General features: G+C 41.1%; 1 protein-coding gene across 1 annotated transcript in view; it reads right to left on the bottom strand.

The window, feature by feature from the left end:
- Window positions 1-5,237, bottom strand: part of LOC311145530 (connector enhancer of kinase suppressor of ras 3-like) — a gene marked incomplete at its 5' end in the record, with an annotated part of 91,559 nt that extends 86,322 nt beyond the window's left edge. Inside the window, one exon of the mRNA XM_084181795.1 lies at window positions 5,177-5,237. Within this exon, the coding sequence (XP_084037921.1) occupies window positions 5,177-5,237 (61 nt within the window). The remainder of the gene's footprint in view (window positions 1-5,176) is intronic.
- Window positions 5,238-16,682: the final 11,445 nt, after the last annotated feature.

Here is a 16,682-nt window from a genome sequence, read left to right on the forward strand (position 1 = left end):
TACAACAGTCTGCATGTAAGAGTCTTTGTGATTGTAGTATTCTGTTGTCAAATACTGAAAACTTGGGACATACAGTAACACTATACTGCTGATGTTCATCTTAAACTAAAGTCAGCAAAACTCACATTATGAATGCCTCTTCTTATTCACCAACTTGAACAGTAGTTGTGTTTGCATATTTGGAATGCCTGAGCAAACTTGGCAGACTCCGCAGTGAGTAGGAGGCGAAAAAAGAAAGCGAGTTTGTAAGTGTGAAACTATTCAGATGAGTTTTGAACTATACATTCTCTGAATAGCACTAGCTCTCCTCAGTCTGGGCATTAGGAGTGGCAGGTAGCCTAGCGGTTAAGAGCGTTGGGCTGGTAACCGAAATGTCACTGGTTCGAATCCCCGAGCCGACTAGGTGAAAAATCTGTTGATGTGCCCTTGAGCAAGGCACTTAACCGCTCCTGTAAGTTGCTCTGGATAAGAGAGTCTGCTAAATTACTTAAATGTAATGTGAATGGATTAAATATTATATTTGGGAAATTACTGGAGTCTGCCATCAACTTCAACGTCCTGCTTCTGTTATTGAGTACAACTGCTAAGGAAAATATAAATAGATTCAAAAAATGTATTAGTGCATAAGGTAGTATGATAGCCTGCTTGAAGACCTGGTGAGAAAGGTGCAGTCAAAAATAATGTTCAATTGAGAGATTTAACTGGCCTTTCACTCAATGAGAAAGGTGCCACAGAACAAAAATATAAATGCAACAATTTCAAAGATTTTACTGTAACAGTTCATAAGGAAATCAGACAATTGAAATAAATTCATTAGGCCCTAATCTATGGATTTAACATGACTGGGAATACAGATATGCACAGATACTTTTTTTTTTTTAAGGTAGCAGCGTAGATCAGAAAACCAGTCAGTATCTGATGACCACCATTTGCCTCATGCAGAGCGACATCTCCTTAGCATAGAGTTGATCAGGCTGTTGATTGTGGCCTGTGGAATGTTATCCCACTCCTCTGCAATGGCTGTGGGAAGTTGCTGGATATTGGTGGGAACTGGAACACGCTGTCGTACACGTCGATCCAGAGCATCCCAAACATGCTCAATGGGTGACATATCTGGTTAGTATGCAGGCCATGGAAGAACTGGGACATTTTCAGCTTCCAGGAATTGTGTACAGATCCTTGCGACAAGGGGCTGTGCATTATCATGCTGAAATATGAGGCGATGGATGATTGGCACGACAATGGGCCTCAGGGACTCGTCACGGTATCTCTGTGCATTCAAATTACCATAACCCCACCGCCACCATGGGGCGCTCTGTTCACAACGTTGACATCAACAAACTGCTCGCCCACACAACGCCATACACATGGTCTGCGGTTGTGAGGCCGGTTGGACGTACTGCCAAATTCTCTAAAACAACGTTGGGAGGCGGCTTATGGTAGAGAAATTAACAATAAATTATCTGGAAACAGCTCTGTTGGACATTCCTGCAGTCAGCATGCCAATTGCATGCTCCCTCAAAAGTTGAGACATCTGTGGCATTGTGTTATGTTACAAAACTCCACACTTTAGAGTGGCCTTTTATTGTCCCCAGCACAAGGTGCACCTGTGTAATGATCATGATGTTTAAATCAGCTTCTTGATATGACACACCTGTCAGGTGCATGGATTATCTTGGCAAAGGAGAAATGGTCACTAACAGGGATGTAAACACATTTGTGTACAACATTTCAGAGAAATAAGCTTTTTGTGCATATGGAACATTTCAGGTGGGATCTTATATTTCAGCTCATGAAACACTTTACATGTTGTGTTTATATTTTTGTTCACTGTACATTAATGGAGCACTACTAATCAGCTTCAAAAAATGAAGTCAACCAACGACTGTTGACCAAAGTAGGGGAGGGAATGGCCGGCAGGGATGTAGCTCAGTTGGTAGAGCATGGCGTTTGCAACGCCAAGGTTGTGGGTTCGATTCCCACAGAGGGCCAGTATGATTTTTTTTTTTTTTTATAAATAAAATATTTAAATAAATAAATAAATAAATAAATATATATATATATATATATATATATATGCACTCACTAACTGTAAGTCGCTCTGGATAAGAGCGTCTGCTAAATGACTAAAATGTAAAAAATGTAATTGGTGTTTGCTGAGTTTATACTGCATGTTAGGCACGAATGGCCTGTTGTAATGTTAGGTACAGCGGCTGTCTTATGGCAGTCCACTGAACAGAGCCAGTGGTAAAACCCTCCAATGTAGAACTGCTGAGTCAGATAGCCAGAGAGAAGACAGACCAGTAGGGCCCGTCTACTGAGCTAATTGTCCCTCCATCCACTGACCTGGCTCCATTCACTGGCCACACAGGGTAACCCCCCCACAATCCCTTTAGCACATCTACAGTTGAAGTCGGAAGTTTACATACACTTAGGTTGGAGTCATTAAAACTTGTTTTTCAACCACTCCACACATTTCTTGTTAACAAACTATAGTTTTGGCAAGTCGGTTAGGACATCTACTTTGTGCATGACAAGTAATTTTTCCAACAATTGTTTACCAACAGATTATTTCACTTATAATTCACTATATCACAATTCCAATGGGTCAGAAGTGTACATACACTAAGTTGACTGTGCCTTTAAACAGCCTGGAAAATTCCAGAAAATTATGTCATGGCTTTAGAAGCTTCTGATAGGCTAATTGACATCATTTGAGTCAATTGGAGGTGTACCTGTATTTCAAGGCCTACCTTCAAACTAAGTGCCTCTTTGCTTGACATCATGGGAAAATCAAAAGAAATCAGCCAAGACCTCAGAAAAACAATCGTAGACCTCCACAAGTCTGGTTCATCCTTGGGAGCAATTTCCAAATGCCTGAAGGTACCACGTTCATCTGTACAAACAATAGTATGCAACTATAAACACCATGGGACCACGCAGCCGTCATACCGCTCAGGAAGGAGACGTGTTCTGTCTCCTAGAGATAAACGTACTTTGGTGTGAAAAGTGCAAATTAATCCCAGAACAACAGCAAAGGACCTTGAAGATGCTGGAGGAAACAGGTACAAAAGTATCTATATCCACAGTAAAACGAGTCCTATATCGACATAACCTGAAAGGCCGCTCAGCAAGGAAGAAGCCACTGCTCCAAAACCGCCATAAAAAAGCCAGACTACGGTTTGCAACTGCACATGGGGACAAAGATCGTACTTTTTGGAGAAATGTCCTCTGGCTGATGAAACAAAAATAGAACTGTTTGGCCACAATGACCATCGTTATGTTTGGCGGAGAAAGGGGGACGCTTGCAAGCCGAAGAACACCATCCCAACCGTGAAGCACGGGGGTGGCAGCATCATGCTGTGGGGGTGCTTTGCTGCAGGAGGGACTGGTGCACTTAACAAAATAGATGGCATCATGAGGAAGGAAAATGATGTGGATATATTGAAGCAACATCTCAAGACATCAGTCAGGAAGTTAAAGCTTGGTCGCAAATGGGTCTTCCAAATGGACAATGACCCCAAGCATACTTCCAAAGTTGTGGCAAAATGGCTTAAGGACAACAAAGTCAAGGTATTGAAGTGGCCATCACAAAGCCCTGACCTCAATCCTATAGAAAATGTGTAGGTAGAACTGAAAATGTGTGTGCGAGCAAGGATGCCTACAAACTTGACTCAGTTACACCAGCTCTGTCAGGAGGAATGGGCCAAAATTCACCCAACTTATTGTGGGAAACTTGTGGAAGTCTACCTGAAATGTTTGACCCAAGTTAAACAATTTAAAGGCAATGCTACCAAATACCAATTGAGTGTATGTAAACTTCTGACCCACTGGGAATGTGATGAAAGAAATAAAAGCTGAAATAAATCATTCTCTACTATTTTTCTGACATTTCACATTCTTAAAATAAAAGTGGTGATCCTAACTGACCTAAGACATGGAATTTTTACTAGGATTAAATGTCAGGAATTGTGAAAAACTGAGTTTAAATGTATTTGGCTAAGGTGTATGTAAACTTCCGACTTCAACTGTATCTACACAAAGGCACTGAACATGAACACTAGAAGGCCTATACCCACCAGGTTTGCTTCATTCAGCAACTACTGAAGAGTGGGCGGCTGTGGATGTTCACTCTAGGGCAATGAAAGAAGTAGGAACTATCAAATAACTTTACTCTGAAAAATGAAGGCACTTGGATATATCATCAAACATCATTTCAGATCTCATGTTTCTTTTGACATAAAGATAATTCACAAGAGGCACTTCTATCCTCCTATGATGTTTCATATACTTCCTCTGACATTTCAGTGACATCTCTTGAAGCAAGGGTGGAGTTTTGCTGCATATCTGTGACTGCCGATACTTCTCATACCAGTGGTAGCAGACAGTCACTTTACATGCCAATGCTGTGACAGGGTTCAGGTCGTTAAAAGAAAATAGTCCTTTGGCGATGTCATACATTTCCATAACCGGCATTCCAGGTTGGATTATCACATGAAGAATATGCTGGGTGTACCAATACAGCATTGTGCTAGTTGTGCTGTGTTTAACCCAAATATCACAGGAAAATCGTTTTTAGTGGTGTCCAGTGTTACAATCATTCTGTCCGATAGCTGATAGAGACAATTATGATACAATACATTCAGTTTATTGTGCCTCTAGTAAAACAAACTGTTGTAACACATTGTGCTTGCCAAATAGTGATCGTGATCATATATATATATATATTATTATTTTTTTAAACAGACTGCACTGTTTTTGGTTACTACTGTTATTGCCAAAGTTGGCTCCTCAAAGAACAGTGCAAGTGGCACAGCCAGAGGCAATATGGCTGGAAACGTTGGTCCACCTGTGTGACAATAATTAGTGTCTGTCAAAGATCACACAGCTGTTACATGTTACCTCTTTTAAATTGCTAATGTTTGGAAGTTGAATTTAAGTGTAAAGAAGATATTATTTCCCTTTGTTCTCTGTGCAACAAGTTGACAGCGACGATATTTGGCGGCAGCGGCTGCACATAGGGCCAGTTTCTACAAAGCATGAGCTTTAATACAAAGCGCGTGCATTGCATGGATCCGCGAATGAGGCATACGGAGTTCTAGTTTCTCAAGTTTCAGATAGCGGTTAACATGGACAATTGTGAATCGAGCGGTGTGTGAAAGTGATCGAAACTTACCTTTCATCCAGTCGACAACTTGCTTTGGTGTCCACTTCGTTATTGGATCCATTGCTTGCATTCCCAGGAAACTATCTAAAACAACAATTAGAAATCGATACCATAAAACACTGCTTTCGGTTGCCTACGATTGTCACTTAATTTATTATAAAACTCCCATTGCTTCTTGATCTTCTCTGTATAGCAGCTGTCTCTCTGTGACCCTCTTCACTCTAGCTCGTGTTCTCCGCGCACTCAGCGACTGGGAACTCATTTACATCACACACACCGTTACAGGCAGGAGTGAAAACCCCCATAGTTCGTCACTGGGCTTGGGATCAAGTTGCATAGTTTCACTCTACTGAACCGGGCGGAGCAATCAACAACACCGCACCACAAATATGTAGGCTATATCTTACTACATTGACCACCGATAATGCATGTAGGCCTATGGCTGATAATGACTATACTATAATAATACACTATTATATTCAAAAGTTTGAAGAAAAAAAAAACATTATTGAATTGCATAGCTAGTTTCTTTCTTTACCGTGTGTTTCTGTCTCTGCAGCTTCATATAGCCTTTATTATGGGTGATTTAGCCTGTTTTTTTTTTTTATAATAAATATTATAGACCACGTTTAATCATACCACATAACATTTCGTAGCCTACACTTCGATCAGATTCATTCTTATCAGGCATCGTTTCACAGAAAGTTAGAACAGCGCAGTTTAGAAACTGTTATTAAACAGACTGGTGACAAGGAAAAGGGTAACTTGAAACAGTGCGATTGAGAGCGTATCAGGGAATGGAGCAATTTTACAGAAAGAGGAACAGCATAACCTGTCCCTGCCTTCTTCATGCCATATAAAATAACAAATGAAATGTCCCTCTACCGTACAACCATTGGTTGCGGCTCACGGCTGCGCTCTGTTGGTGAGCTAATGCTCAGCAGGCAATTATAATCCACTTCTGCATTGTCCTACTACAGTGCCTTCAGAAAGTATTCACACCCCTTTACTTTTTCCACATTTTGTTGTGTTAAATCCTGAATTTAAAATGGATTCAATTTTGTGTCACTGGCCTACACACATACCCCACCATGTCAAAGTGAAATAATTTTTAGAAATTAATAAAAAATGAAAAGCTGAAATGTCTTGAGTCAATAAGTATTAAACTCCTTTGTTATGCCAAGCCTAAATAAGTTCAGGAGTAAAAATGTGCTTAACAAGTCACATAATAAGTTGCATGGACTCACTCTGTGTGCAATAATAGTGTTTAACATGATTTTTGAATGACTACCTCATCTCTGTACTCCACACATATAATTATCTGTAAGGTCCCTCAGCCGAGCAGTGAATTTCAAACACAGATTCGAATTTCAAACAGATTCAACCACAAAGACCAGGGCGGTTTTCCAATGCCTCGCAAAGAAGGGCACCTATTGGCTGTGATAGGAGAAAACTGAGGATGGATCAACAACATTGTAGTTACTCCACAATGCTAACCCAATTAACAGAGTGAAAAGAAGGAAGCCTGTACAGAACAAAAATATTCCAAAACATGCATCCTGTTTGCAATAAGGCACTAAAGTAAAACTGCAAAAAAAATGTGGCAAAGAAATAAACATTATGTCCTGAATACAAAGCGTTATGTTTGGGGCAAATTCAACACAACACATCACTGAGTACCGGTCTTCATATTTTCAAGCATAGTGGTGGCTGCATCATGTTATGGGTATGCTTGTCATCGGCAAGGACTAGGGAGTTTTTTTATGATAAAAATAAATGGAATAGAGCTAAGCTCAGGCAAAATCCTAGAGGAAAACCTGGTTCAGTCTGCTTTCCAACAGACACTGGGAGACAAATGCATCTTTCAGCAGGACAAAAACCTAAAACACAAGGCCAAACATACACTGGAGTTATTTACCAAGACGACATTAAATGTTCCTGAGTGGCCAAGGTACAGTTTTGTCTTAAATCGGCTTGAAAATCTATGGCAAGACTTGAAAATGGCTGTCTAGCAGTGATCAACAACCAACTTGACAGAGCTTGAATAAATTTTTTTTGAATAATGTGCAAACATTGTACAATCCAGGTGTGCAAAGCTCTTTGAGGCTTACCCAGAAAGACTCACAGCTGTAATCTCTGCCAAAGGTGATTCTACCATGTATTGACTCAGAGGTGTGAATACTTATGTAAATTAGATATTTCTTTATTTCATTTTCAATAAATGTGTTAACATTTCTAAAAACATGTTTTCACTTTGTCATTATGGTGTATTGTGTGTAGATGGGTGAGAAAAGCTGTAACACAACAAAATGTGGAATAAGTCAAGGGGTATGAATACTTTCTGAAGGCACTGTACATACTGTCTATGCTTTCCTTATTAAAACAATGGGGACTTCTTGCCACATAGGAAAGCTACAGTTCTTTCATAATACCACAGTTGTGATTGATTCTGGAGGTAATACACAAACGTTCAAGGCAACATGCATACAAAGGCTCAAATGGGAAGCAACTGATGTGAAAGAATAAAGGCACATATATATTCTGTTAAAGTAAACAACACAGTTGATACAATATCTATTCACTTGTTTGAATCTATATTTATTGCAATTTACGTGCTCTTACTCACTCCATATCTATCCCCATAACCGTCTAACAACGAAACACTTAAGCACCCATAAGGCAGTGGTCAGCAACAAGTGGCCCGTGGGCCAAAATCGGCCCGCCAGTAAAACATTTGATTTTTTTTTTTATTATCACCAGGAATTGAGCAAAAAATATATAATTTAGGATATCTGTTCCCAAGTAAAACAAACAGACATACAGTGGGGGAAAAAAGTATTTAGTCAGCCACCAATTGTGCAAGTTCTCCCTCTTAAAAAGATGAGAGAGGCCTGTAATTTTCATCATAGGTACATGTCAACTATGACAGACAAAGTGAGATTTTTTTCCCCAGAAAATCACATTGTAGGATTTTTAATGAATTTATTTGCAAATTATGGTGGAAAATAAGTATTTGGTTAATAACAAAAGTTTCTCAATACTTTGTTATATACCCTTTGTTGGCAATGACACAGGTCAAACGTTTTCTGTAAGTCTTCACAAGGTTTTCACACACTGTTGCTGGTATTTTGGCCCATTCCTCCATGCAGATCTCCTCTAGAGCAGTGATGTTTTGGGGCTGTCGCTGGGCAACACATACGTTCAACTCCCTCCAAAGATTTTCTATGGGGTTGAGATCTGGAGACTGGCTAGGCCACTCCAGGACCTTGAAATGCTTCTTACGAAGCCACTCCTTCGTTGCCCGGGCGGTGTGTTTGGGATCATTGTCATGCTGAAAGACCCAGCCACGTTTCATCTTCAATGCCCTTGCTGATGGAAGGAGGTTTTCACTCAAAATCTCACGATACATGGCCCCATTCATTCTTTCCTTTACACAGATGAGTCGTCCTGGTCCCTTTGCAGAAAAACAGCCCCAAAGCATGATGTTTCCACCCCCATGCTTCACAGTAGGTATGGTGTTCTTTGGATGCAACTCAGCATTCTTTGTCCTCCAAACACGACGAGTTGAGTTTTTACCAAAAAGTTATATTTTGGTTTCATCTGACCATATGACATTCTCCCAATCCTCTTCTGGATCATCCAAATGCACTCTAGCAAACTTCAGACGGGCCTGGACATGTACTGGCTTAAGCAGGGGGACACGTCTGGCAATGCAGGATTTGAGTCCCTGGCGGCGTAGTGTGTTACTGATGGTAGGCTTTATTACTTTGGTCCCAGCTCTCTGCAGGTCATTCACTAGGTCCCCCCGTGTGGTTCTGGGATTTTTGCTCACCGTTCTTGTGATCATTTTGACCCCACGGGGTGAGATCTTGCGTGGAGCCCCAGATTGTGGGAGATTATCAGTGGTCTTGTATGTCTTCCATTTCCTAATAATTGCTCCCACAGTTGATTTCTTCAAACCAAGCTGCTTACCTATTGCAGATTCAGTCTTCCCAGCCTGGTGCAGGTCTACAATTTTGTTTCTGGTGTCCTTTGACAGCTCTTTGGTCTTGGCCATAGTGGAGTTTGGAGTGTGACTGTTTGAGGTTGTGGACAGGTGTCTTTTATACTGATAACAAGTTCAAACAGGTGCCATTAATACAGGTAACGAGTGGAGGACAGAGGAGCCTCTTAAAGAAGAAGTTACAGGTCTGTGAGAGCCAGAAATCTTGCTTGTTTGTAGGTGACCAAATACTTATTTTCCACCATAATTTGCAAATAAATTCATAAAAAATCCTACAATGTGATTTTCTGGAATTTTTTTCCTCATTTTGTCTGTCATAGTTGACGTGTACCTATGATAAAGATTACAGGCCTCTCTCATCTTTTTAAGTGGGAGAACTTGCACAATTGGTGGCTGACTAAATACTTTTTTCCCCCACTGTATGTGATCGTGTCTCAATGTAATCAAGGAATTAAATTATTGTTATTTCAAATACAATCTCTTTTTGGCCTTAGTTGGGGTCAATTTGCAGTGTACAAATTATTATCATTATTTTCCGGCCCCCCGACCATTCACTCCAACAAAAATCGGCCTGCGGCTGTATCTAGTTAGCTACCCCTGCCATAAGGAGTATTTCAGCTTTTTTCCATAATTAGATCCTGCCTGTAATTTGTTGAACCCTTTCTATTCATGTTTTGGGTGTTGGCTGCCTTCTGACTTTCATACGTTTCCAAAGTTTCCCAGAGACTGATGAAGGAGTGTACAACCGACCTGGTGACCACACAGTGAGTGGGCTACCATGCCAGAGCCACAACACTCTGTGACATGCACACAAAGGATGAATATTGATCCCACCAGAAAGGATACAATTTATTATCCCATTATATACAATTACATTAATTCAATTAGGAAATAAGTCCAATGCCAGAAGGTAGCATAATTGTAGTTCGGGTTCAGAGAGAAGACTCAGGGCTGACAACATAAGCATAAACTATGCTTTGTGTGACAGTTTACTAAGACAACTGTATTATATAGGGTATTTATTGACTGTATTTTATGTGTTCGTGAATGGAAAAGCCCAAACTTCATGTAACTCTATTTGCCATATTGTGAAAATGTTGTACCAGTGATTAATACATTCTGGGGTGGTATTACAGTGTTTTCAGTCAACAGCAGGATGGGTATCTGTTGTACCTGTCTTTGTTCCCATAGTTAGCTATAGTACAGTAGCCAACGGCAGAGAGGCAATAGGGCCTAAGTAACAGATGGTTTCCTAAACAAACCCAATATATTTGCAAACCCCCTCCCTCTCTCTAAAACACACCTCGTTAGGGAGAGTCCCCTACTAACCTTCCCCTCAGCACAGCTGGAAGGTACAAGCTACACTTTAATCATCAGACAATTACAGTTCAGCTTCAATTACACCTGAGCACATATCACTTTGCTGCCAGGCAATAAAATACTGGAAACCACAATCAGTACTACTCTACTATTACTTCTGCTTTCTCTCCTCCTCCCTGTTTGAACATGCTACTCTTTATGCCCGCTAAACTGAACGACAGGGCCTAGAGAGGCAGGGTGCGTGTCAATTCGCTTCCCTCAGGTTACCCAGATGAAAAAATACTATAGTATACTATTGTATAAATACTATAGTATTATATGTTTTTGTGGCCTTTACTGTAGTATTCACTGTAGTGTTTTTGCGGACTGAAGTTAACTGTAGTATAAATACTGTAGTAAAAGACAACTGTAGTGTGGGGTGGCAGGTAGCCTAGTGGTTAAGTGTTAGGCCAGTAACCAAAAGGTTGCTGGTTCAAATCCCCAAGCTCAATAGGTGAAACATCTGGAGATGTGCCTTTGAGCAAGGCACTTAACCCTAATTGCTCTGGATAAGAGCGTCAGCTAAATTATTACATTTTAGTCATTTAGCAGATGCTCTTATCCAGAGCGACTTACAGTTAGTGAGTGCATACATTTTTCATACCCACAACCCTGGCATTGCAAGCACCATGCTCTACCAACTGAGCTACAGGAGGCCCAAATTATGTAATCAATGGTTTGTTTTTGCGGATTGTAGTATTTACTGTGGTGTTTTTGCGGATTGTAGTATTTACTGTAGTGTTTTTGCGTACTGTAGTAAACTGTAGTATTTACTGTAGTGTTTTTGCAGACATTACTTCAATATTTACTATAGCATTTTTTATTTATTATCTTTGACATAGAAGTGGGCGCATAGAAGAGCAAATTTAGGAAGTTAGGTCTGGAGTCTGTACAGATAGTTTAGCGCTTCTGCTCATTTACAGTGGGGAAAAAAAGTATTTAGTCAGCCACCAATTGTGCAAGTTCTCCCACTTAAAAAGATGAGAGAGGCCTGTAATTTTCATCATAGGTACACGTCAACTATGACAGACAAAATGAGAATGAAAAATCCAGAAAAACACATTTTCGGATTTTTTATGAATTTATTTGCAAATGATGGTGGAAAATAAGTATTTGGTCAATAACAAAAGTTTCTCAATACTTTGTTATATACCCTTTGTTGGCAATGACACAGGTCAAACGTTTTCTGTAAGTCTTCACAAGGTTTTCACACACTGTTGCTGGAATTTTGGCCCATTCCTCCATGCAGATCTCCTCTAGAGCAGTGATGTTTGGGGGCTGTCGCTGGGCAACACAGACTTTCTATGGGGTTGAGATCTGGAGACTGGCTAGGCCACTCCAGGACCTTGAAATGCTTCTTACGAAGCCACTCCTTCGTTGCCCGGGCGGTGTGTTTGTGATCATTGTCATGCTGAAAGACCCAGCCACGTTTCATCTTCAATGCCCTTGCTGATGGAAGGAGGTTTTCACTCAAAATCTCAAGATACATGGCCCCATTCATTCTTTCCTTTACACGGATCAGTCGTCCTGGTCCCTTTGCAGAAAAACAGCCCCAAAGCATGATGTTTCCACCCCCATGCTTCACAGTAGGTATGGTGTTCTTTGGATGCAACTCAGCATTCTTTGTCCTCCAAACACGACGAGTTGGGTTTTTACCAAAAAGTTATATTTTGCTTTCATCTGACCATATGACATTCTCCCAATCCTCTTCTGGATCATCCAAATGCACTCTAGCAAACTTCAGACGGGCCTGGACATGTACTGGCTTAAGCAGGGGGACACGGCTGGCACTGCAGGATTTGAGTCCCTGGCGGCGTAGTGTGTTACTGATGGTAGGATTTGTTACTTTGGTCCCAGCTCTCTGCAGGTCATTCACTAGGTCCCCCCGTGTGGTTCTGGGATTTTTGCTCACCGTTCTTGTGATCATTTTGACCCCACGGGGTGAGATCTTGCGTGGAGCCCCAGATCGAGGGACATTATCAGTGGTCTTGTATGTCTTCCATTTCCTAATAATTGCTCCCACAGTTGATTTCTTCAAACCAAGCTGCTTACCTATTGCAGATTCAGTCTTCCCAGCCTGGTGCAGGTCTACAATTTTGTTTCTGGTGTCCTTTGACAGCTCTTTGGTCTTGGCCATAGTGGAGTTTGGAGTGTGACTGTTTGAGGTTGTGGACAGGTGTCTTTTATACTGATAACAAGTTCAAACAGGTGCCATTAATACAGGTAACGAGTGGAGGACAGAGGAGCCTCTTAAAGAAGAAGTTACAGGTCTGTGAGAGCCAGAAATCTTGCTTGTTTGTAGGTGACCAAATACTTATTTTCCACCATAATTTGCAAATAAATTCATTAAAAATCCTACAATGTGATTTTCTGGATTTTTTTCTTCTCAATTTGTCTGTCATAGTTGACGTGTACCTATGATGAGAATTACAGGCCTCTCTCATCTTTTTAAGTGGGAGAACTTGCACAATTGGTGGCTGACTAAATACTTTTTTTCCCCACTGTACATAACTTGTAGGAAGCACACTACAGTATATGGTCTATACTTGACATGTAGGTTTCTCATTCATGGGTGGCGCAAATTGTGATATTGGGGATGGGAATGGGTGGAGTATATGCAAATTCAATACTGTAGCATTACTATAGTTTTTTTTTAAACGGTAGTGTTTTTGCAGACTGTAGTGTTTAGGACATTACTGTAGCATTTACTAGTGTTTTTTTTCAGATAATACTGTAGTATTTACAGTATACTACAAAATTCTATAGTTTGTACTCCACATGATCAAGGGATAGTACAGAGTGTAGTATAGTATTTTACAGTATACTACAACATTCTATAGTAAGTACTACACAATCGAGGGATACTACAGTGTTTAGTATAGTATTCTACAGTATACTACAAAATGATATAGTAAGTACTACACATGATCGAAGGATACTATGGTGTGGAAAAAAGTATTCTATAGTAAACTGTAGTATTTTTTCATGTGGGTAACCCCACCACCCACCACAAATACAGCTTCAACTCTTCAACAACAGGAATAATTCATGTAAAATAACAAGGCTAGGCTATAATGACAAGGCCTAGAGAGGCATGGTGCGTGTCAATGCTCTTCCCTCAGGTTAGAGGGAAAGAATAAAGGGCTAGATCAAATAGACTTAGACACACTATTCTGATCAATCACCTGCACAACATACCATGAAATGGTTCCTGTCTATCACTAGGAGATACACAATGCCAGAGACAGGATTTGTAAGAAATTTGAGAGGTTATGCAGATCTAGTCTGGTGTTTTAACCTGTTTGACTATAACTACCCGTAGACTTACCTGTCAGGGAGTTTCCTGTTTGATCAGTGCACTAACAGGGATTTGGGAGGGGCAAATACAAAGAAAATATTACAAAATGGGGACCAGAGAAATAATCCTGATGTGCATATAGTTCCCTGTGCCTAACCCCACTACGAACACAGCTTCAACTCTTCAACAACTGTAGGAATAATTCAGTAGGTATCGTTCAAAATAACAAGGCTAAATTGGGCTGTGATGAGTAGGCGGATCAAGGAAGTCATCATCACTCACATCACTGCATGCCAGTTCAATTTGTGCACATCACACAGAAAGGTTAAACAAAGGCATTGTGGCGGTGTTGTGGAGTATAACTTACTGAGACATGATGGAAACAATTAGTGTGTGAGAAAACACAGGCACGAATCCCCCAGGGAGGCCAAGGAGAGTGAGTTCTGTAATATCGCAGGAATATGATGAAGATCAGGAGATGCTGAAGAAGGAATAACTCTTCATATGAGGCATCTGGGGCTCTGCAAGAGTAGTATTAAAATCAAATCAAATTGTATTTGTCACATGCTCCGTAAACTACATGTGTAGACTAACAGTGAAATGCTTACCTACGGGCCCTTCCCAACAATATAGAGAGAAAAATAGAAAAAGAATAGAAAGAAACCCACAACAAATAAATACACAATGCGTAATGATAACTTGGCTATATACACAGGGTACCAGTACCGAGTTGATGTGCAGGGGTATGAGGTAATTGAGGTAGATATGTACATATAGGTAGGGGAAAGTGACTAGGCAACAGGATAGATAAGAAACAGCAGCAGCATATGTGATGAGTCAGATGAATTAGTGCAAACAGGGTCAATGGAGATAGTCTGGGTAGCTATTTGGTTAACTACACTGAACCAAACTATAAACGCAACATGTGAAGTGTTGGTCCCATGCCTCATGAGCTGAAATAAAAGATCCCAGAAATCGTCCATACGCACAAAAAGCTTATTTGTGGCATATCAAGAAGCTGATTAAACAGCATGATCATTACAATAAAAGGCCACTCTAAAATGTGCAGTTTTGTCACACAACACAATGCCACACGTCTCCAGTTTTGAGGGAGCGTTCAATTGGCATGCTGACTGCAGGAATGTCCACCAGAGCTGTTGCCAGAGGATTTAATGTTAATTTGTCTACCATAAACCACCTTCAACGTCGTTTTAGAGAATTTGTCAGTACATCCAACCGGCCTCACAAACGCAAACCACATGTATGGTGTCGTGTGGGCGAGCGGTTTTCTGATATCAACGTTGTGAACAGAGTGCCCCATGATAGCGGTGGTGTTATGGTATAGGCAGGCATAAGCTACGGACAACGAACACAGTTGCATTTTAGAGATGGCAATTTGTATGCACAGAGATACCGTGATGAGATCCTGAGGCCCATTGTTGTGCCATTCATCCGCCCCCATCACCTCATGTTTCAGCATGATAATGCACGGCCCCATGTCACAAGGATCTGTACACAATTCCTGGAAGCCGATAATGTCCCAGTTCTTCCATGGCCTGCATACTCACCAGACATGTCACCCATTGAGCATGTTTGGGATGCACTGGATTGACGCGTATGACAGCGTGTTCCAGTTCCCACCAATATCCAGCAACTTCGCACAGCCATTGCAGAGGAGAGGGACAACATTCCACAGGCCACAATCAACAACCTGATCAACTCTATGTGAAGGAGATACTGACTGGTTTTCTGATCCACGGACCCTACCTTTTTTAAAAGGTATCTGTGACCAAGAGATGCATATCTCTATTCCCAGTCATGTGAAATCCATAGATTAGGGCCTAATTAATTTATTTCAATTGACTGATTTCCTTATATGAACTGTAACTCAGTAAAATCCTTTAAATTGTTGCATGTTGCGTTTATATTTTTGTTCAGTGTATTTAGCAGTCTTATGGCTTCGGGGTAGAAGCTATTCAGGGTCCTGTTGGTTCCAGACTTGGTGCATCGGTACCGTTTGCCGTGAAAACAGTCCAAGACTTGGGTGGCTGGAGTCTTTGACTATTTTTAGGGCCTTCCTCTGACACCGCCTGGTATAGAGGTCCTGGATGGCAGGGAGCTCGGCCCCAGTGACGAACTGGTCCGTACACTCTACCCTCTATAGCGCCTTGCAGTCGGATGTCAAGCGGTTGCCATACCAGGTGGTGGTGCAGCTAGTCAAGATGCTCTCAGTGGTGCAGCTGTATAACTTTTTGAGGATCTGAGGGCCAATGCCAAATCTTTTCAGGAAGAGGCGTTGTTTTGCCTTCTTCACGACTGTGTTGGTGTGTGTGGACCATGTTAGTTCCTTAGTGATGTGGACACAGAGGAACTTGAAGCTGGTATTATGTTGCTAAGTAAAAAATTATATCACAAACTACTGTATAACAAAACGATGTTAAGATCCAGAGGAGAGGATAATACTTCACTTAGGAATGTACAGTAGTGTTTATGCTTGATGTTGTTTAGGTTAGAAGACAACATGCCACAGATAATGATATGAGTGTTTGACAAATGGGGCCTTAACAGTTATTACACCATTTAATATTTCCCATGGTACAGCATACAGTATGTCCTCTAGTGTTGCTATGCATCATAAATATGTCTGAATGGCAGCACTGAGTGGGGGAGTCCGTAGCCTACTCCACATTCCTTCCAAGGGCAGTGTGGTGAATCCAAGGGATTTGGGAAGCGTGGAATTTAAGGGGAGGTCCTGACAGGACCTCTGTAGCTCAGCTGGTAGAGCACGGCGCTTGTAACGCCAAGGTAGTGGGTTCGATCCCCGGGACCACCCATACACAAAAATGTATGCACGC

The sequence above is a fragment of the Coregonus lavaretus genome, assembly GCF_964263955.1.
Source record: "Coregonus lavaretus genome assembly, chromosome: 18".
In the NCBI taxonomy this organism is placed as follows: Eukaryota; Metazoa; Chordata; class Actinopteri; order Salmoniformes; family Salmonidae; genus Coregonus; species Coregonus lavaretus.